Raw genomic sequence first — 21,970 nt, forward strand, 5'->3', positions numbered from 1 at the left:
GATATAAATAGAAAAATCCTTAATGCAGTTAAAACCTCAGAAATGAGAATCATACTTAAACAGTAGGAGCATTCCCAAGAGAGTTGGAAACAGGACCGTTGTACTCCCCTATCACTATTTAACATTTTGTGGTGGTGAAGTCCTGCCTCATTGATACAAAGGATTAGAAAAGAGGTATAATTTTTTATCTGGAAAACCCAGAGAATTGCCTGTGAAAGTTTCAGAAATAAAATAATTCAGTAATGTGGCTGCTTACAAAAGTAATATGTTAAAATTTTAAAGACCTTTCCCAAATATGAACAACCTGGTTAGAAAAAAAAAAAAAGAAGTAACAGTCACGGGACAGTGGTGTTCAGAGTCTCTGCTGTGAGCATGCACCTTTGGTCCGTTTTAAACATAAACAAAAACAAATGCACAGCCTTCCAGCGTGGGCAGGCCTGGCCCACCGGTGTGAGAATGCTTGTGCAATGGGGTTCCGTTGCCATATTACTGGGGACTCTTTTCGGTGAAGAGTCCAGAAGCACCACGTTAGAAAGTGGGAAAATGGAGTTCTCAGCTCCCCTGCCTTTAGGTCCTCTATTAGACAGAGGGTGTCCTTGGACGCCCATGCCTTTCTTTGCAGATGTTTCTGTTAGAAAAGAAGGCCTGTTCAAGGCCACGTTCATTGCTCAACCAGTGCTCTAAAGACAGCGTGTCAAACCTCTAAAGGACACCAGGGAGGAAGGAAATCCAGTTGGTAGATTCCGATTACTTGTTTTCTGACCATGATGGGGCGAAAAGGAAAGGAATTCAGTGTGACGCGCCTCCTGTGGGGAACATGGGGCCATGGAGAAAATGATGTGAGTGTGCTTTACGGAATCACAGCTACTCACATAGGCACAGACAGTGCAAGTCTCTAAAAATGACCTTTGCAAGAATCACAGCTCAGAGTTTGGGAATCAAAATTCAAAAACATTTATGAACTGTGTGGTTACCTGGAAGTTACAGACTTGGTGCTTTAGGATTTTTATTAGACCAGTGGAGATTATCTTTTAAAATTCAGATTTCTTAGTATGGAAAATGTTTCTTGGTTTTGCAGTTTAAATCATTTAAATTAAGCCTTGGTACAGTACTTTTCTTCCATTTGCTCATGTTGTTTTATTTATCGTATTAATGTTCCTACTAATAATGGCTAATATTTACTTATTTATTTGCTGAGGGCTGTCTTAGTTGCCAGGAATGTTGTAACTGCTGCCACAGGCTGATCGGCTTAAACAACAGGAATTTTTTGTCTCAGCCTTGGAGGCTGGAAGTCTGGAACCAAAGTGTCAGCAGGCCATGCTTTCTGCAAAGTCTGCAGCCTCCTGGTGCTGGCTGGCGGCCCCAGCTCAGCCTCTGCCTCTGTCACATGGCTGTCTGTCTCCTCTCCACTGTGTCCCCATGTCCTGTGCCTAGAAGCCTCCAGTCAGATTCTGTCAAGGCCCTCCCTGATTCAGGTTGGCCACACCTTAACTGATAGCATCAAAGAACTGATAACATCTAAGGACTGTTAGGACCTGCACATGTCTTTGTGCGGTGCCTGGCTCCATCCACCGCAAGCACTTCCAGGTGCCAAAGCATTGTGCTTAATCTGCTGTTTCCTTTAACCTTCACAGTGACCTCGGGTGGCCGGTGGTCTTTGTAAGCCTCTTTACAGCCAGGAAGATGCCTCCTCTAACTTCTTAAAACAAATCAGCACAGGACTCTCCTGTAACTTGAGTCAGCCTCCTTCCATTTTTCGGCAGTGACGTAGGCTTGTGTGCCATATTCATTCTTGTCTGCTGAAAAAGTGCTTGGTAATTTTTTTGTCCCTATATTTGCTTTCTCAGGGGACAGTGAATCCAAATGGATTTGATAATTTGCTGTTCCATTCTAAAAATGTAGATGTGCATTTGGCATCTCATCCTGTAGCCATAACAAAGAGTGTTATTTTTGATGTATATATAGTATATTTAAAGTGGATTCTAATAAGTACCTCCTACTATTTCTCTTGCTGAATTAGCTTCTTTTAGGAAGATATTAAACCTCTTAAAACCCTGAATTTATGTGGGTTTGTATTAAATAACAAAATTCTATTCTTTTATCTTTAATGTAATAGATTTTTATGGGGGTGATAAAGGTAATTTTCAAAAATTTCAATTTGGAAATATAGATTTGTTATTTATGGGGATACTCATGTATCTTTATTTTTCAGTTTTATTTTTAAAAGACTGACTCCTTCAGAATTCCACACCAGTTAAACTGTGTGGGATAGCTTATATACAATATTAAGTTAAAGTTTTAAACTTTCATTTATAATTTTACAGTATCCAAATAGCTCACTTTAAGGGAAAAAGGGGACAAGCAACAAAAAAGTTCTACCTAAATCAAATTTTAGGTTGTTTTTCTTTGTAAGCATCTTTCACTGAGTCAACAAGTTTGATTCTTTGTAGCTAAAATATGCTGAGGTTAAATTCCTGAATATTGACAGGTAAGTGAGTAATTTTCTTCTGTTTCTGTTGTTTCATAGCATTTGCTCTTGTCTGGTGTCTCCATTATTTTAGCTTCCCAAGAAGAGTGTCCTAAACAAACTAAATGGGGTCATGTGTATCCTGTTGATATATTTTTATTTGGAAACACATGAAAGTACAAAAAAATAAAATAATGGATACCTTTCCTTCTTGCACTCCCCTCCCTCACCCTGTTCTGCATTTTCTTCCTCCCAAAGTGCGTCTGTTTTTAGTTCTTTAAGTTAGAGTCAGTGGGTGGTGAATCTCCCAGGCTTGTTCATCTGAAATGTCTTTATTTCCCTCTCACCATCACTGATGGAATGGCCGGGACAAGAATCCTCAACTGATATTTATTTTCCCTCTTGACTCTTGAAGATATTATCCCATTGTGTTGTGTGTATCATGGCTGTTAAAAAGTCTTTGGTTGGTCTGTCATCTCTTCGTCAGTTGTTTACTTCTCTCCGTTTGCTGTTCGAGGTTTTCCCTTTGTGTTCCGTGTCCTGCGATTTCACTGCGCTGTGTTCTGGTGTCGATTTATTTTTGTCTTCCTGTTTGAGATTCTTTTTTTAATGACTGAAAGTACAGCAAGGGCAATTATTTTATGGTTATGACAGACATGCTAGAGGATTTGTGGCAGACAGAGATGCTCCACCCAGATTCCCCTTAAAGTAAGCACTTGATGATCATCTGGGAGGACTGTGGCCTCCAGCTGTCGGCTTCGTCAGAGATTGTCTTAGCTTTTAATCCAGTCTCCTCAGGGTGGCCCTGAGGCCACGATTGAGCAAGGCTCTGGTATTGGAGCCTGGCTATTTCTGCCCAATGCAGACTCCTCTACAGTGTGCTCTTTGCTTAGAGCTCCTGGCTGGGCTGTTGGACGCTGTCTGCTCTGCTTCACTGTCTCATGGGGTCCCTGCCCAATTCCTTCTGCTTCTTCCCTTTTCTTTGCAGAGGTGTTAAACTGAATAAACTTTTGCACCCCTAACTTCATCTCAGTCTGCTTCTTATAGAAACCAACCTTATAGGTTAAGCACAATGCTTTGGCACTTGGAAGTGCTTGCAGTGGATGGAGCCAGGCACCCCACAAAGACATTTGCAAGTCCTAACAGTCCTTAGATGTTATCAGTTCTTTGATGCTATCAGTTAAGGTGTGGCCAATCTGAACTTGTCTGAGATTTCATGGGGGGGGGGGGGGGGCTAAAGAACTAGCCTGCATGTTGGTTTTTGCAGGGATAATTAATAGAAACAGTAGCTACTTTTCTTTATCCCTTATCTATACCAGTTTCTTGCATGTATAATAGAAGTCATGGCTCACCAACACCGATTTTGGATTATGGTCCTTTCTACTCAGTACTCTGCCATACTTGTATCTCATAATTCTTGATTTGAGTATGTGTTATCTTTCATTATTTCTAGAGAATTTTTAGCCATTCATTATTTGAATGTTGTCATTTCTACTTTCCTATTCTCCTTTTCTGGCACTCCTATTAGATGTTTTTTGGACCTTCTCATGCTATATTGCCCTTCTTCCATCATTTCTACCTCTTCACCTTTCTCTGCTACATTCTGAGTAATTCTCTTAGGTCTATCTTCCAATTTATTAATATTTTCTCAGTCTGCATCTAATCTGTTGTCTGTCCTGTCCTTGGAGAACTTTGATAACTATTTTTTACATTTCTAGAAGCGCTATTTGCTTCCCTTTTAAAATCTATTTAGTTTTTTCTCGTTGGTTTTTATTTCTTTTTAAAGTTTATCATCTTTGTCTGTCCTTAATGACCTTAAACATATATTTTATATCCTCTTTTCGATTATTCTTCTATTATAACAATATTTAGGAGCCTATACATCTGTTTGTTGTGTGTGCTAACTCTTGTGGATTGTTTCTTTATGTATTTTGGAATTTTTTCTTGTGAGTTCTTCAGTGGGGCTTATTTTTATGTGAGTTTTCCTTGCAGCCAAGGCTGTGGGAGTGTTCTCCAGGATAGTTTTATGGTTGTTTCTTCCTCTTGCCTCAGGATTTTCAAGTCTGTGATATGGATTATGGTAATTAAGCATATTGCACATGGCAAGAATATTGTTAATTTCTCAGCTTCAGAGTTTATGTAACTGGCAGATGATTTCCCAAGCCAATACAAGAATTGGGCATGGAGTTTCGAATTCTCAGGGCTGATCTTTTGTTGTTTTTACCTAGCACCCAGGTGGAGACTGGGTTCCCCCTAGTCTGTCATTTCACTATTTATTTGGGTTTAGACTTTGTGTAGGTATCTCAGTTGCAGTTTCCTCCCTCACCAGTTTGACAGCTTGGCTTTCTGCCCCAAGTCAACTATAAAACAAAGCCTCCAAAGTAATGTCCTCTCCCTGGGCACCACATGTCAGCTCATCTCCACCTGATGTTTGCTTTTCTTTTTCTTTTCCTGTGAACTCCTTTTTACATTTTTTTTAAATGCTGTATTCCATTCTGCGTTCCTAAGTGTTTGTAGCTCATAAGATTTGGCATTCTCTTAGTCATAATCCTGCCTGTGTCCTCTGCAGAATTCTCGTTTGCCTCTCAGGCAGATAGGACCATGCTGGACCTTTGTACTGTGGGGCTGGTATGTAAAAAAAAGTTCCCAGGGCAAGGCAGGACATCCCCAAGGTGAATTAAAGGAAGAGTGAGGGGTCTATGATCAATTCTTCCTACTCTGGTCCTATCTGATGAACTATTCCATAAAAAGAGAATGTCCCTTTCATTCCCTTGCTGAAAAATCTTCATTTCACATTCTTTCACCCCTTAATTTAGGCACAAGCCATCTAATTTCCACCACCCACCTTTATGGACTTGAGGTTACAATTCTGTACTTTTCCACCACCATGCTTTTATTCCTGCTGTGCCCTCTTCCTGGAAGGCCACTCAACCCTCATCCTGCCAGTCTCCCAAGGCCAACCCAAAGACCGCATCATCCAAAACAGTTTACTAGATTTCCTCCCTGCTACCTCTTGAAAGTTACACAGAGGTGAACACATCTGTAAATCTCTCTGATCTGCCACATCATTTTTCTTAAGCAAATTGTGCTATCTTCATTGCAATAGAGTATTTATGTACTTGTCTTACCTCTTCTACTAGGCCAGTGTTTTTCACCGTGTAATCTGTTACCCGTTTAATGAATAAAGACCAACATTTAAACGCTTTTAATGAAAAAAATAGTCTAGAACAGAAGATATCAGAGTATGTTATAGGTTTTAAGGGGGTTAAAGTTTTCTGTTTTTTTTTTTTTAAGATGGAGAAACACTCTACGAATCCATAAGCTACTTGGAGGCAAGACCTGTATCTAATTCACCTTGTCACCATCCCACATGTCTAGAACATGCATTACACATAGTAGATAGGAAATATTTCTTGAATGGATGAGTATATGAATGAATGAATAAAACATTAATATGGTAGCTTGAAAGGAATGTCTTTGTAAGAAGTTCTCCTGTTTTTCCAAGAGTCATCTTGCCAGCCTCTAAACTGATAATAATGGCTTTTGTTCTCTCCTTTGTACTTGGCAGATGGAAGCCCTACAAAATGCTGAGTACAAGAGCCATTGATTCTCATTCCTGCCTTGGGGCATCTAAGGATCCCTCATTAATCATTGATGTAGTCATCTGCTCACTCCTCTCACCCCCCTGCCTCACCACCCCCCCCCAAACAATATGTGAAGCAGAGACAGGTTGACTCTTAGCAGTTGGACATGGAGTCTCAGAATATACACTCTCATTATCCATGCACCTCTCTCTTTGTACAACATCTGTCACTAGTCATAGGCAACTACCTTCTCAAGAAATTCTTTTCCAAACACCAAACCCTCCAGTTTTTCAAAATTTGAGAACTCCCGTAATGTTGGCCTTGTAGATTTAACGGACAAGAAGACAGAAAGCAAAAAGCGCAAATTGACCTTTCATTCAAGCAGATCAGGTTCTGAGTCTCTCTTTTTAGTGTTGTGTGGCCTCAAGCCAGCCAGTCATTTGCAAAATGGGAGCCCTGTGTGTAGCTCCCGTGGTTGACTGGGTCAGAGGCCATGAATGTGGAGCAACTGATGTAATCTCTAGCTCCCGCTAGGTGCTCAGTCATCGCTGTCATCATCATCGTGGTCATCACCATCGTTGGGGAGTTGGAAGCCACCAACTAGATCATCTGGTGTATTTCTTCAGAAGTCAGCCTGGTGCTTCCATTCTTTGTGTTCACTCGCAGGAAGCGGAGGCTGGAGCAGGGCTTTACCACTCATCTTTACTGTCAGATGGTTGTCCTCAGCTCTGTCTCCGTGCACAGGGAGGCAGAGCCAAAGCTGGTTTAAGCAGACCTGGTCTGGGCCCCTTGGGGACATGTGCTCTAAGAGGTGACAGAGGCAAACAAATGAAAGTACCCAAGAAAAGACAGCACCACCTTCTCACTGTATCTCCTGCAAAATGTTGAAGATACACCCAGGTGGGAGTCACGAGGACATAGGCACTGAGACCAATCCACCTTGAATGGTTTTCAAAGGCAGTGAGGACATTTCACAGGTTCTTGAGAGTAGGAGTCCTGGAGACAAATAGGAACAGTTAGTTAGTGCCGAGTCACTCGGGAGCCCAAGTGGACCAAAGTGTGATAGGCTGGGTCATTCAACCAAGTAAAGCACACTCACAGAATTTCCAGCATTTTCATACGTACCTCTCAGGCTGTTTCTTTTGGCCATCGTCCTCCCTATAACTTGGCCAGTATGCAAGAAACTTGGTCTCTTGTCACAGCCCGGCCACTAGCCTGTGTTTCTGGAAAAGTCATTTAACTGTGACCCATGGCTGTTCTCTCTCCTATAAAATGATAGCAGTCAGGCTCGGTTTTAGCTCTAATGCATATGGCAAATAAACTGTGAGCATTAACTCTGTACATCTCCAGGCTTACAAATCTTCGTGAATCTACATTGGTTTAATCTTCCATTGTCCTTTGAGGAGCTTAAGTGGAGGTAAATCAGGTATTGGTCCCGAGATTTCATCTCTGTCTACAATTGAGCTGCATAAAATGTCAACAGGAAGAAGAAGAAATTTTAGCTAGCCTGACAAAGAGTTACTCAGAAAGCAAGTAATTTATTCTCTTTCAACTTTGATTGAATCCTGGAAAAAGGAACAGATCTGCTTGGCTTCAGAAGAAGAACACCTTCTCACTTTCATCTTGGCCTTTAGCAGAGGCCACGACACAGTGAGAAAGCAGTGGTCAACTTCCTATAATACTGTGGATTTTAAAAACACAGTTATTATTGGGATTGCTTGAGCCTCGGTAGCCTGTGCTCATGAAATAGTCAGTGGACAAGATGTGGGCAGGCTCTTTCAGACATCACCGTTGTGTTGAGTGTGGAGCCCAGGTATGGGGTGATGGACGCCGTGATAGTACATGCGTGGGATAACTGTGTCATACTGCAATGGAGGCTTACAAAAACAGAACATGATCTAGCTGGTTTGCCAGCAATTAAGAAGCAATTAAGGGGCTTGCTATTTTAAAATAAGATTAAAAGTAAACTAAAAGTAACAGAGAATACTTGGGGGGGAGTGCAAAGTCTTTGAAGAATCCAGGATGCCGAGCTATTGCACCACACAGCAGGAGCCTATAATGAAATATGTCATGCCTTAAGACCAAGCCTGCGCAAATGCAGTCATGGCCAGCTGGCACAAGTATCGAACGGCCGGGCGGTTCTTTCATGACAGCATTACAGCACTCTAATGCTCTTGGTTCCCAGAGTAACATCTGTTGGCATGCCTTTATTCCTTGCCCTGCATGTCGGGCTTCTAGTTCCTCCTGATGCTGCTGCGAAAGGGCTGGCAGCAGGATGACTCTCCAGTTAACCCTGAAGTTATGCAAGACACTGTGTGTTGACCTACTGACCAGGGTGGCCCCCCACCAACAAGCCGTGTTTTGTTGAGCTCTCGTCATTTCAATGAATCTGATTGTGGCTTTAAGTAAACAAGGATTTGGCAAGTGAAATGCACACTCACCCCAGCTTCCTTTTGTGATTTTAGGCCAAATCTGATGAGAGGTAATAGACCAAGGTTTGGAAACGGTCTGTTTGTAGTTATAAAATCGCTGATTCCCCTCTGGCCCGCATAGAGATGGAACCCTCAGCCATACTCTTGGGTTTCACCCCTTGAGATACCACAGCTGTTTGTGGACTTCTAGGTATCAGAAAGTATCCAGTACTGGAGAAGATCCTCTAATCTCAAGCCTTTTTAATCTTTGAGGACTTTGTGGATTAGGAAGTCCTGCTACCCTCACCAAAGTACAGAACTGCCTCTAATTATGGTGGCCCTTCATAAAGCCTGTTATAATTAATCATGCTCATAGCCTTACAGCCATTCGCTGTGCTTAACCATGTGATATTTCATGACAATACTTCGTCATGCCCAGACTCACAAGTTGGTGATTTTTCTGCACGAGTCGTGTGCTCCCGCCTTCCTACACTAAGCAAGTGTCCCGTGTCTGTTTGACGAAGGAAGTGTAAATAAATAGCAGGAGCGCTGGCCGTAATGCCTCTCTGCACTGCGGATTCAAGTCGTCTTCCCAGAAGGACAGTCAACTCAGTTGGGGCCAAAACCCTCTTTAAACAGAGGCTCTGATGGCTTCAACAAACCTAATAAGGGAAACATAAAGAGAATAAAAATGATTTCTAAATTTAGTTCCCTGTTAAGTGTAGTTATGGAATCAAAGCAGTGCTGTCCTGTGGGGAGGCCAAGGAATAGTTTTGGTCAGATGAGGGATATTTATGTTCCACTTGACAAAACACAAGCTTATTTTCCAAGGTATTTATAGATAGATAGATGGATAGATTTAACAATAGCCATTTCTTAGCAAAGCATATCAGCCTGCTTCTTACTTAATCTACAAAGTCATCCTCCCAAAACCTGAAAACTCACCCTAACTGAGAAACAAAGCATTGTCAGTCACCAAAACCAGAGATGGTGGCTAGAGGGATTCACTTAGCTCCCTAATAAAGGTGCTCATTCAAATGGGCTCCCAAACTTCCATTTTTCTGTGCACTGTTTGTTTTCTTTATTAAAAAGATGCTTGGGTACATGAAAAGTATGTCTTCTGTGGCTCCTAATAGACTTTTGCAGCTGTGAAATGAAATTTAATGTACCACAATAGTAAAGGTTTGATTGAGCCTTTTATCAAAACATTTGAAAAGTATCATAAAGCAATAAAATCTATCAAAGGGCTTAGTACTTCAATTTAATACTATCTAATTCAGTTTATCTGTGGATAAGGCCATGATTTTTTCCCCACTAATCTATTTCTGTCTGCATAGATGTGTATATATTTACATTTTACATAATGTAATCATGCAATATGTAGTCCTTTGTGTCTGATTTCTTTCACTTAGCATAATGTCTTAAATTTTTTTTTTTATAATACAGAAGTTGTGATTTTACAGACAAAAATCATGTGAAAACTACAGGTTCCCATATACCCCCTATAGCTGGCACTTTGCATTAGTGTGGTACCTTTGTTACAGTTGATGACAGAGTATTAAAATAGTCCTGTTAAGTATAGTCCGTAGTTTACTTTAGGTATAATTTTGTCCTCTATACCATCCTATCATTAATACCCCCTACTAATGTCAGACATTTGTTATAGTTCATGAAAGAACAGTCTTATACTTGTACTATAAACCGCCTGTCCCATGTTTTATCTTCTAACTTCCATTCTAGGAACATATGTGAGCCAAAACTTCCCCTAAGGCTATAATTTTTACATCCAGTGACATTGTGAGAAGATTATCAAAGTTTCCCTCTTTGAGAATATACAAGCAAGCTGAGGAAATCATTCCTCAAATGATTTCAGTCTAGGTCTTGCTGATTACATTCTTCTTTTTACTATACGTGGAGACAAAAATATATTTTTTTAATATAAAATTGGATCATTTAATAAATATCATTGTATTTTTAGAGTGACAGAAAAGGCCAATCGAATATGACATAGGACTGAGTCCTGTAGGCCTGTTCCTTAAGTCACTTCTATATACTGCTGCTGTGTTCCCATACTGCATTTTGCCTTTTGATATTCCCTGAAGTCATTAATGCAGTCTTAGGAAGCAGGTAATCTTCACAGTAGCATTATAGCAGTATAAGTATAATCAAGCATAAGTCTTGATTTCAGTAGGTCTTGCTAGCAATAATAATAGCTTATGTTTTCTTAGGTATTTTTATAGTCGTTCACGCACACAGAGTACTTTACAACTGAAAGGATTTCTTAAGATATGTTATCCCATCTCATGACATTTTTCATTTCTTTGGGAATTTCTACCCCATTCATAAGTTGTAATCATGTAGGCTGAGGGAAGCCAGGCCTGGGGTGTTCTAGAAGGCGCCACAAGATGATTTGGTAGCTGTGCCCAGAAATCAGAGACTCCAAATAAAAAGTCAGGTGCTTTAACTTTTAAGTACTTTTGGTCAACCTCAAATGTATGTATTGCATTTTTTCATTTGGATATAATTCACATGCTGTAAAATTCACCTTATTAAAGCACGCAAATCAGTGGTTTTGGGGTATTCACAAAGTTGTTCACCCATCACCACCATGTAATTCCAGAACATTATATATTGCATTTTAATAGCACTTTAAAAGGGAGAGTCGTATTTTCACTTGAATACGTAGATTCCAATTCACTCATTTTTCGATTCTTTACCCAATGGAATTTTCCCTTTATTTTTCCAGAAAATCAAAACTTTATTTTTCTCAAAGTAATTGGATTAAGTTTCAACTGAGGATTTTTTTCTACATGCATTTGAGTAGGTAATAAATACTGTATAAAGATAACCTTGAAGAAGCTGCCAGTGATATTGCCTCTTCAGCTCACATAGAAAATAAAAACTCAAGGTGCTAGCGGACTGCAGAACTTCAAGCAGAAGGGAAGTCACCCCTCGTGCCACCCCACTACCAGGCTGGCCACGCCCCCCCCCAAGCTCCGCTTGGGGTCCCACAGATGGACAGCGCTCGGTCACTCCTTCCCATCCCGGCAGCCAGAAGCTCCCATCCTGGGGTCCCCCCAGTGGGTCGGGAGTGCCGTGCCCGCCTGTCCCCAGCACAGCGTCTCCGCTTCTCTAAGCCTCGGGGTCCCCAGGGCAGCGACAGGCCCTTCTTCCTGCGCCTAGCAAGTCCCGGTCTCGTCCATTCAGTGCAGAGTGTTATTTCAGATGCACATTTACAGACGTGTCGTCCACGCACGCAGTAACCGCGCCAGTTTTAAATGTGCAGTCCGGTGACACATGCAGACCCCCGCACCACGGCCACCTTGGAGACCTGGGCACCCAGCGTCTGGGCGGCTGCGAGGGCGCCCTGGGCAGCTCCAGCACCGCGCCCACACCACCCCCACACCACCCCTGCAGTGGTCCCGCACCGCCCCCGCACCACCCCTGCAGTGGTCCCGCACCACCCCTGCAGTGGTCCCGCACCGCCCCCGCACCACCCCTGCAGTGGTCCCGCACCGCCCCCGCACCACCCCTGCAGTGGTCCCGCACCGCCCCCGCACCACCTCTACAGTGGTCCCGCACCGCCCCCGCACCACCTCCACACGCTCCCTCCAGCCGCCGCTGCCCAGTTTGCGGCTTCCACCCTGGTGAGGATGGCAGCCAGGCCGCTGGGCTCCTCAGCCTCGTGTCCCTCGTGGGCTCATGCGCCGGGCGCTTCCCTTCCTGGGGACAGGAGCGCAGGGCCTGGGGTGCTCGCTCACCGCTGGCGCGCACTTGGGCCAGCAGAGGGTTTGGGGCCACCCTGGGTGTGCGCGATGCCAGCAGGAACGAGGCGGTCCCTGGAGTAGCAGCCGCCATGTACCCGGCTCTGACCCCCCCACGGCCTCGGAGGGAAGTGACAGAAAGGAGAGTACTGGCCACTGGCCACTGGATTTGCCGTTTGGAAAGTCCCTGGGGCCTTTAGTGGTGAGAAAAAGAAACCAGATTGCAGGTGGTGGAAGGGAGATGAGGGGACGAGAAGGCAGGGGGGTGTGGCCCTGCCTCTGCATGGCCTAGAAAACAGGGGGCTGAGTCGGGGAACGAGGAAGGCACTGAGGGGAGAGAGATATCAGCAGGGTCAGGGCCCAGAGAAGGAGCCAGGAGGGGGAGAGCAGGAGGGGCGGCTGCAGGGAGGTCCCAGAGGTGGACAAGGCCAGTCCACAAGGGAGGGGCGCACCCATGGGTGGCCTTGGCATGCCTTGGTGGGCTACTTTGGGACCGAAATTATGAAAATACCAACAAAAGAGAATGCAACCAAGGAGTGGAGATGATGTCACATCTTCTAGGTAGCTGCTGTAGTTAAAAAAAAAAATCTTTGCCTGTGAGAGCTGCTCTTTTGTTCACTTAAAACAGATTAATTATGTAGCCAAATTTAATTGAAGTTTCCCCTCCACTATTCAAATGATGGATTTATATTCGGATTGTTAAATTTGGCAGGGAGATAGGCTTTGCTGAAATATGTAAAACCAGATGTAAGCATGATACATTATCTCCAAAGTTTCAGGAGAAAATAAAAAGATGTCAAAATATTCTTGCTTCTAGATTTACACTTCCCTTCACGTTTCATGTCATCGGGTACCCAGCAGGGTCTACTTGCTAGTTCCTTTAACTGACTTGAGATTGTCTCCACAGCGTTCTCTTGATGATGTTTTTTTCTCCCCCAAATATTTTGGGTGGAAACCAGCATGCATTGTGGTGTTGAAGAACATTCCTTTTAATAACTGAGTGGAGTAAAAGGGAAATACAGTTTCTTCCATGTAGAGGGGCTGGTCACCTGCCTGGACCTCGGAGGATCCCTAACCAGCAGTCTCGGGTTCTGATTAGGAGCCTTGTCACAACGTCATGTGTGATGTGCACGTTTACCTGTGGACAAACTGAGGCAGGCTGAGGGGCCTCAGGCTTCCTGAGAGTTCAGTGATTGCACAGGAAATCAGGCTGACTGGGGGGCATCTTCGAGACACTTTAGGTTGCCGGGTTCTTGATGGCCCCTGATGTCGGTGCTGCATTCCGGGAGAAGAGGGCAGAGGTCAGTCCCCAGGCTTATCCCTTCATCTGTTTCCAAAGTTGAGTCAAAGTGGCACAAAGAGGATCTGAAGAGAGAGCCAGCTGCCGGACGTGGGGACGTTCTGAGCCTTGTTTCCCTCTGGGTTGCGCTGAGGCAGGACACCGGCCATGTGTGATGTTGCAACAGGATGAGATGCATCGAGGACATTTCATCAGCCTCGGCCCCTGGCTGAGGAGAGGGGTGGCCCGCGTCCCTGCCCAGCTCCCCTTGGGTTCAGATCGCAGGTGGAGAAGTTCAGACAGGAGTCTTTCTAAGTCCCTGGGGCCAGACATTTACATCCTAAATTTCACTGAGATGCCATCAGACCCTCAATCATTTATACAGAAACGTTCTTATAATGAAACCCACTGTAGTTTCAAGTCTCAAGAAGTTTGTTTTTAACTTGGATGTTTTTATAGCCACCCCACTATTAAATTAAAAGGTTTCATCTAAATTATATATTGAATTAAATTTCTTGGAAGAATTTAGTTAGGTTTTTTTTTTTAAAGAGAGAAAAGCAATTACCCTTTATGATTTTTTCCCCTATCTTCTGTAACATGACTTTCTAGTTACTCTTGGAAGCTTCTAGGAAGCGAAAATTAAAGCTTTAATTAATGTTTGTGGGAGTGGGTATACTGTCGCAGGAATTTCACCTCCTGAATTTGCTGAGTTTACACATGTTAATCTTATCTAATTCCAGTAGTAATGATGTTAAAAGGACTTTTAGCAATAATGACTGCCAGTCACTGAGTACTTTATGCCCTTTATCTTTCGGTTCTGTGTGGTGGGTTGTGTTATTTATTCCCATTTTACAGGAAAGGGCACTGAGGTTGAGTCAAGTTCATATGTGGTAAATGAGGGACCGAGGGCTCAAGCTCAGATCTCTCATATTCCCAAGTCCCGATTTTAGTGACTGTTAAAATAGTTAAGAGACATTAAAATAGCGTCTTTAGCAAGGTTGATGATTTTTTTTAAGCAAATAGTTCCACATTAAGTACAGTGTTCATTTCTAGGTTAAACATGTTTATGAAAATATCCCCGAGGGTAGTAATGGTTTGGAACTTTCTAGATTAGTGAAGCACTCCCTGTGAGGGGCAGGCTTAGAGTTTTGTTTAGGCCATGAAAAAGTTTGAAGTAGAAAGTGATTTATGAAAAGAGCCCCTGTATCCTGTGAATCCTGCGATGCAACACGCTTTAGCTCTGTGAGGCCCTCCCTAAACTTCTGTGCCCTCACATTTGGCCTTCGCTTCTTCCTCTTGAGATTGCAGAGAGGTCTGGGGTTAAGACTGAGAGATGAAAATTTAGCTCCTGCACACAGAAATTGTGCAGAATGTAGATGGGTATCAACGGCCCTCCTCTGCCCTTTTAGGGATTTGTGGGCACAGAGAGCTTTTAGAGTCTGTATTTTCTTAGGGCGAGAGCAGGGAGAGTTGGAACCCGTCAAGGTGTGAGAAGCACACGCAGGGACCTTGCTCTTTCCGATGGAAATGTTGAAACCCCTACAGGATTCTGCATGACAGGAGAAAGTCGCCTCAGACAGCAGTACTCTTTGATACAGGGGGAAGCGAGTCCAAAGAAAAGTCCACTATGCAAGCTGAGAACAAAATCTCCACTCTCACAGCAGGCGAGATGCTGGCCCCCAGACTCTGTCTGTAACTGGGTAGAAATGGAGAGTGGCTCCTGCTGTGGCTGCTTCAGGAGGAGACAAAAATGCTATCAAATAAGTTTTAATAAGTGGCTTATACCATCTTGAAAAGTGAGACATTGTAAGATAGTTTTTACCACAATGTCCTGAATTGTGTTAATGTTCTGTTTTTATACTGAGAATTTCCAGCATGTGCTAAAGTGGAAGAACTGCGTCATGAACCCAGCGATGCATCACCTGCAGCAGTTGTCAGCTCATGGCCGATCTGTTGCATGCTCCCCGAACACCCCACCCCCCAATATCATTTGAAGAAAACACCAGGAATCGTGTCATTTCATCTTTAAGTATTTCAGTGCGTATCTTTAAAGCAGTAAGATTCCTTTTAGACAAAACTGCAATACCGTCACCACACCTAAAAAAAAGTAACAATAATTCCTTAACATCATCAGATATCCATGAAATGTCCACGTTTCCAGCTGTCTCATGAACATCATACTTTGACAGATTGAGTCAGAATCCTTATAAGATCCGCACATTCCAATGGTCTTTAAAAAAAATCAGTAGGATTTCCCTCTATTTCTTTTTTCTTTCCTTGTGATGTATTTGTTGAGAAACTTTTTTTTTTTTTCCTTGCACCTTCCTTCAGTTTAGAGTTTGCTGATTGCAGCCCTGTGGTGTGGGAAACATCTTCCTCTTCTAAAAACTGGGAATTAGATGTAAAGGCTTGATCAAATTCAGGTTTTGTTTTGTTTTGTTTTGTTTTGTTTTGCTAAGACTATTTCATCATTAGTTTTTTTTTCCATCAGAAGAAACTCACTGTCTAGTTTTCTCTCTTTTTTTTGGCGGGGGGGGGGGGACTGTTAGCAGTCATTGATGCTTAATGCCTGGATTTCCCACTGTGTGGGGTTTCCCCAGATCCTCTCTTGATCACGTTCACTCAATAAGTTGGAACTTCTGGGTAAATAAAGTCATGGACTTAGATCTCCCAGCTCTGGACAACTGCGAACTTCCAAGTTCCAAATTCAACTAATGAACCTTCAGTAAATAAATAAAATTGCACCAAAATATAGAACGAAGAAAAATAGAAAAGCATAAGTACACTGTTCTTATTTGATAAATAATACCATTATTTTGAGCCTGTTTCCACTTGTTCTTTAAATACCCATTGTTTATTCTGCGTTATTTTTGCTCTCCTCCTTATTTAATGGTCTTTGAGAAACGGAATCTCTGGAATGTGCAGACCTAGGGTTCTCGCAGACCTTGGAGTTGTGTAGTGGGTGGTCTTCAGAAGACTCTCCAGCAGAGCCAATCTCAGGCTTCTCTTTCCTCCAGTGGACCTCAGCATCACCGACCTGTGCCCTGGAGTCACACGCCCTCTCTTCTAGGCTGGAGCAAGTTGGCTTCCCTCCTCTCCTCCTCTCTCCTTCCTTCCTTGCTTCCTTTTTCCTGTATTTTTCTGCCAACATGACATTCTCTTCCCCAGCTCTACTCTTCAGTCCGGTGCCATTGACCAAATCTCTACTGATGCATAGTTAATCTTGGTAACACTCAGATGTGAACTTGCTTCTCCAAGTTCCCAGGGATATACCGTCATTCAGCAAACCCTGATGAGTCCCACCTACGTAGTTGGGGTCGGAGAGCTTATGATGTGGTGGACAGGCTGACAAGACGAGAGGCAATCACGGTGCCTGGTGGCAACTAACAGGTGACTCTGCCAGGGAGAATCAGGGAGAGACTTAGTCTTGGAGGTGACATTTGAACTAGGCCTTCAAAGAAAATAATTGAGTGAACATATTTGTGTAAAAATCGGTAAGGAGAGGGTGCGAGGGTGGTTCAGTGGTAGAATTCTCAGCTGCCATGTGGCAGACCCGGGTTTGAGTCCCAGTCCATGCTCTTCCCAAAAAACAAACAAACAAGCAAAACAAAAATTCAACAAATGGTGCTGCAGTAATGGGATACTCACATGGAAAAAGAATGAAATGTGACCCCCCCCAGCATACAAAAAAAAATTGGTAAGGAAAACTTAATGTAAGTTTATGTTATTTTATTGAGATGCCAAACCCAAGCTCTTGACTCATGGACTTGACGTTTGCGTATATCGACTACTTATATCACCTTTGCTTACCAGAGAAAGTGAGCTTGGACCGTGGTGCCCCCTTCACATGTCTGTGACAATGTGTAAGCATGAACTCGCGCCCTGATTAGCACTCCCACCCAGTTGGTGGTGGGTGAAAGTCGCTGTTGGGGTGGGAAACTGGGTGGTGTGGGCGACAGTCCCCTTTCCTCCTTCCATGGCTTGGCTACTTCCCATGGCGACGCCTTCCATGGCGTCGCTCGGGAAGGGGGGAAGGAAGAGGCCACCCCAAGGTTGTTGTAGGAGGTCTGCAGAGCCCGTGTGTGCCAAGCCTTACCTCTGGCTGAGTACAGCTGAGACTACACTCAGGAGTGTACCAAGTCTGGATGCATTCCGTCTCTCTCGTGTCTTTAAAATAGCTGTGTCGTAATTACAGCACAAAGCTACATAAAAGTATTCCTGAAATCATAGTGTGTGCTCTTTGTCATTAGTGTGTTCTTAAACAACAGATCCCAGACTAGAATTTCTATCCTGTATGTATTGGGGGGGGGGGGCAGTGTATGTTTAGGGGGTGGGGAGGGATTCTTTAAAAATTTTTTTACATAAAAAAGGATCCTCATGAGTTCTGATACATGTGCAAGAGGGATGAACCTTGGAAACCTGCTAAGCAAAATTGACCAGGTACGAAAGGACACATATCGTAGGATCCCACTTACGTGAGACATCTAGAATGGGCAGATTCATAGAGACAGACAGGGAGTGGGTTCAAGGTTCCCAGGGACTGGGGAGCAGGGTGGGGTGGGGACGGGAAGTTATTGCTTTGTCGTACAAAGTTTCTCTTTTAGGTGATGAAAAAAGTTTGGTAATGAATGATGGTGATGGTTACACAACACTGTAAGTGTAATCAGTGGCACTGAATTGTACATTTAGAAATGGTTAAAATGGCACATTTTATGTTTTGTATATATATATAAACATGTATACATATATATGTATACACGTTTGTGTGTTACAACAGTAAAAATATTTTTAAAAACCGGGGCTATCTGTCCTCACATCTGAAGACGCTGGCACCTCTGTCCTAGAGCGTTTATTAATTTGGCCCACGTTCAGCCAGCGCCAGGCGATGGCCTCCCTGTACTGTAAGTGTGGAGAGAAGTGGGTACCCAGTATCTGTAGAGGTCACTGCTGCTGGGGCAGCACTCAACCCGTCACTCCTGAAGGTGAAATTGGGCATTGTAATTGTGCCAAGTGAATGCAGGGACACAAAGGAGTGACAGCTTTGTGGGCATTTAACGGGGACCTGACCCAGTGCTGAGAAGAGGGCTTGTGGGGGGTTCTCAGGTAGAGCTGAGATCTGAATAACGAGTGAGTGTGGTTGACCTTGCTCACGGGTCCTTGCCCCCGGCCCCGCACTCCCGAGCTCTTTCCCCACTGGTGTGAGCCCCTCTCTGTTCCTCGGCATCCCACCCGCGTGCAGTGTCTGACGCACTTCGGCCCTAGCCCCTCTTGAGTGACGAACAGACGCAGCATTGAGCAGATATGTTTACACTGGGTTTTTCCCCATGGATGTTTGTGAGAACTGGCACCACCCGTTTTCATTGCCTCAATTTCCATATTTGGTTTTTCTTGGTTTTAAAAAGAACTTCAGGTAATTTTTTTATTTTCACATATACTTGAAATGCTTTCAAATGTAGTGGCTGAATCTGTCTTCTCATGCAGTCACTCCATCTCTTGCTTCTTTTACTTTTCTCACCTCTACCTATGTGTTCTATCCCGTGCCCTGGGAGCATTGATAGATAGTGCACTTTGAGGAGAAAATGTTTCCCAGCCCTTCAGAAGACTGGAGCCCCTTCCCTGTAGCTGGAGGCACGGTCTGAAGCTGGAAACTGCAGATGAGACCCAGCACTGCATTTCTGTGGCTCTCGGGGACGCCCCGGATCCGGGGCTCAGGCCGCCTCGTGCAGAGGCTCTTTGGGTACAGGCAGGATCCTGTGTTAGACTCAAGTACACTTCACATTTGTGGTAGAAGAGAAGATTGAAGAAATGAGGTAGGGGAGGGTCTACTTGATCAGCCAAATGTAAATGTAGTCTTTCTAGGGCCCCTACACTGCCTAAAGTTAAAGCATTATTTTTCCAGTATATAACCGTTGTATGATTTCTGGTCCTCAAATTTTGGATAAGTGTTAACTTCCGTATCAATAGATAGATAGATAGATAGATAGATAGATTAGATAGATAGATAGATAGATAGATAGATAGATAGATAGATAGATAGATAGGTGATAGATAGATAGATAGATAGATAGATAGATAGATAGATAGATAGATAGATAGATAGATAGATAGATAGATAGATAGATAGATAGAGTTAAGTTATAAAATGCCCACCCAGAAGGCCAATTAAGGCTCCCTAATGTAAGCAAAGATGTGACAATTAGGGAGAAATATTTCTGTAGACCCTTGGCACTGCCTAGACTATTTTTGCAGAGATGTGATGCTGTGCAGGCCGCGGCACATGCCCCAAACACGCCAGCTGCCTCCACTGGATGTAGGATTGGTGGCTGTCCCTCCACATGTGTATAATAGGTAGACCTTATTTTATTTCTAAATCCAGGGACTCGGAGTAGCATGTTCATTTTGAACTTTTTATTATCTTTTGAGTCCCAAGATAAATACTAAAATATTCCAAACAAATTCCACCATTTTTATCCACTGAAAATACAGAACCACCTACAGCACCAGGTTTCTGTGGTTCTGGTCAAAGTGGTCTGTCGGTGTTAAAATGAAGAGTGGGGAGCAGGGAGTGGGCAGTGACCAAGTACCACGTGTTGAAGTCGAAAGCACTGAGGGGAGTTTCCCGCTCACTGGGAGGCTGATGCCCCTTCATCCCGTAAGGGGATCATAAGTGGAAAAAGTGACGATGATGACATTTCTTTGATAATATGTAAGAGCCACTAATAATTATTCTTACATATATATTCTTTTTCTTTCTAGGAAAAGCCATTGACAAAATCTCTGCAACGTGGAGAGGATCCCCAATTTGATCAAGTAGGTGGTGGGTTGTATATGTTACCTGCTGGCTTTTCTTTCTTTCAGAATGCACAGAGGACACGGCCCAGAGGCTGACTGTTCATGAACTTCTGCACGGAGGGCGCGGGTGTTTCGTCTTAGGATCTGGGTCTGATTTGTCTCTCGTCCTGCAGCATTTACAGTTTGTGCTAATAGTAGTCAGTCAATAAATGTCTATTCAAATTGGTAAGAATTGGAAAGTGTTGGAATAATATGAGTAGCCCTCAAGTAATTTGTTCCCTAAATCTTTGTAAACCAGAATCAATGTAGCTGAGAAAAAGTAGTTTAAAGGAAATTCCATTCAAAACGTATATTGGGATTCTACCGAATAAATGGTACTGGGTGAAAATTAGATTTTTGCAGTACAGCTTAGTCATGTTTTCTTCCAACATTTTTTTGAGTACCTACTATTTGTGTGACCTGGTGACACAAAATCTAGGGCAAGTTTTAGCCCTTCAAGAATTCATAGTTCTATGAGAGGGGATCCGTCAAAACAGTAATTGTAAGACAGGGTAGTAACTTAGATGCTAATAGAGAAAATAATAGGTGACAAGAAAGTATATTTATTGTGTAGAATGTTTGCAGTCTTTTAAGTTTTGTAAAACCTTTGATGTCAATTAATATTCATTGAATACTATAATCCAGCAGTAGGATAATACAAGATTTAGTAGAAAATTGTACTTAACTTACTTTAATTGGTCAGTATTTTGTGGTATTATGCAAGCACCCTGGCCCCCAGTTGCTTGGCCCCCTGAACTACTTGGAGAAATGAACCCATCAATGGCGTCCCTTTAAAATTATTCATTAAAGGCCCTACTCCTCACAAGCCAGCCTTAGTACTGTAAAATATAGACTGACTCCTCTGAATAAATATTCACATATTTATGTGTGAAGTTTCCTTCTTTGCATTTGGCCAGTATAATAAAATGCTGATGAAAAATTAATGTCTTAGCTACAGTATAAAGGGCAGTCTCTTTTTGCCTATTTATACAAAAGATGCCAAAAACAACATTAAGGAAACCTTTACAAAGTACATCTAGTCCTCCCCTCCATGCCCCCAAGAAAGAAAACAGCAGCATGAGCTGGTTCTGTGATGCCGTGCACTCCGTCTCCAACTGCTGTCTGTCCCCAGCTCATCGAGGATGGAAGAACAGGGTCATCTAGATGCAACAGGAACGTCTTTGTGCATGGGCCAGCCCCTGCCTGCAGCAGCACAGCGCGGGAATTCAGCTCGCCTGCGGCTCGGTTTCCCATAAATGAAGGAGCTGAGTGACCAAGAAGCCAGCTAGAGACCTTCTCCCTTCCTGAGCTTGGAGAGCCAGGTCTTTGCAATCCCACCCTTCCTTCCTGGAAGGCTGCGCTCAAAAGGGCAGTTACAGAAAGATGGATAAAACACACCCGTCCACCCCGGGCTGGCCTTCAGGCCCTCCAGGATGGTCTTGCTGGATGCTCTGGGGACCACGTGCCCAGGGCATCTAATCAATACCAAGAATGGCTCCAGGGCCGCCTTTTCATGGGTGCGGAGATGATTCTAGCGGGGTTTGAAGAACAAGGCTGGCGTTCTCCTTAGGCAGGGTGCCCACACCTACGTCAGGTGGCTGGGGGTCCAACGTGACATCAGATCCCCTTCGTGG

At 43.5% G+C, this 21,970-nt stretch overlaps 1 protein-coding gene across 9 annotated transcripts in view; it reads left to right on the forward strand.

Moving 5' to 3' along the window:
* FRY (FRY microtubule binding protein) overlaps window positions 1-21,970 on the forward strand; it is a 396,935-nt gene that overhangs the window by 207,304 nt on the left and 167,661 nt on the right. For all 9 annotated transcript variants that reach the window (XM_077158984.1, XM_077158986.1, XM_077158985.1 and 6 more), the window contains one exon: window positions 20,262-20,315. In XM_077158984.1, coding sequence (XP_077015099.1) covers window positions 20,262-20,315 — 54 coding nt within the window. The remainder of the gene's footprint in view (window positions 1-20,261; window positions 20,316-21,970) is intronic.

This window comes from Tamandua tetradactyla, chromosome 4 (assembly GCF_023851605.1).
Source record: "Tamandua tetradactyla isolate mTamTet1 chromosome 4, mTamTet1.pri, whole genome shotgun sequence".
NCBI classification, from domain to species: domain Eukaryota; kingdom Metazoa; phylum Chordata; class Mammalia; order Pilosa; family Myrmecophagidae; genus Tamandua; species Tamandua tetradactyla.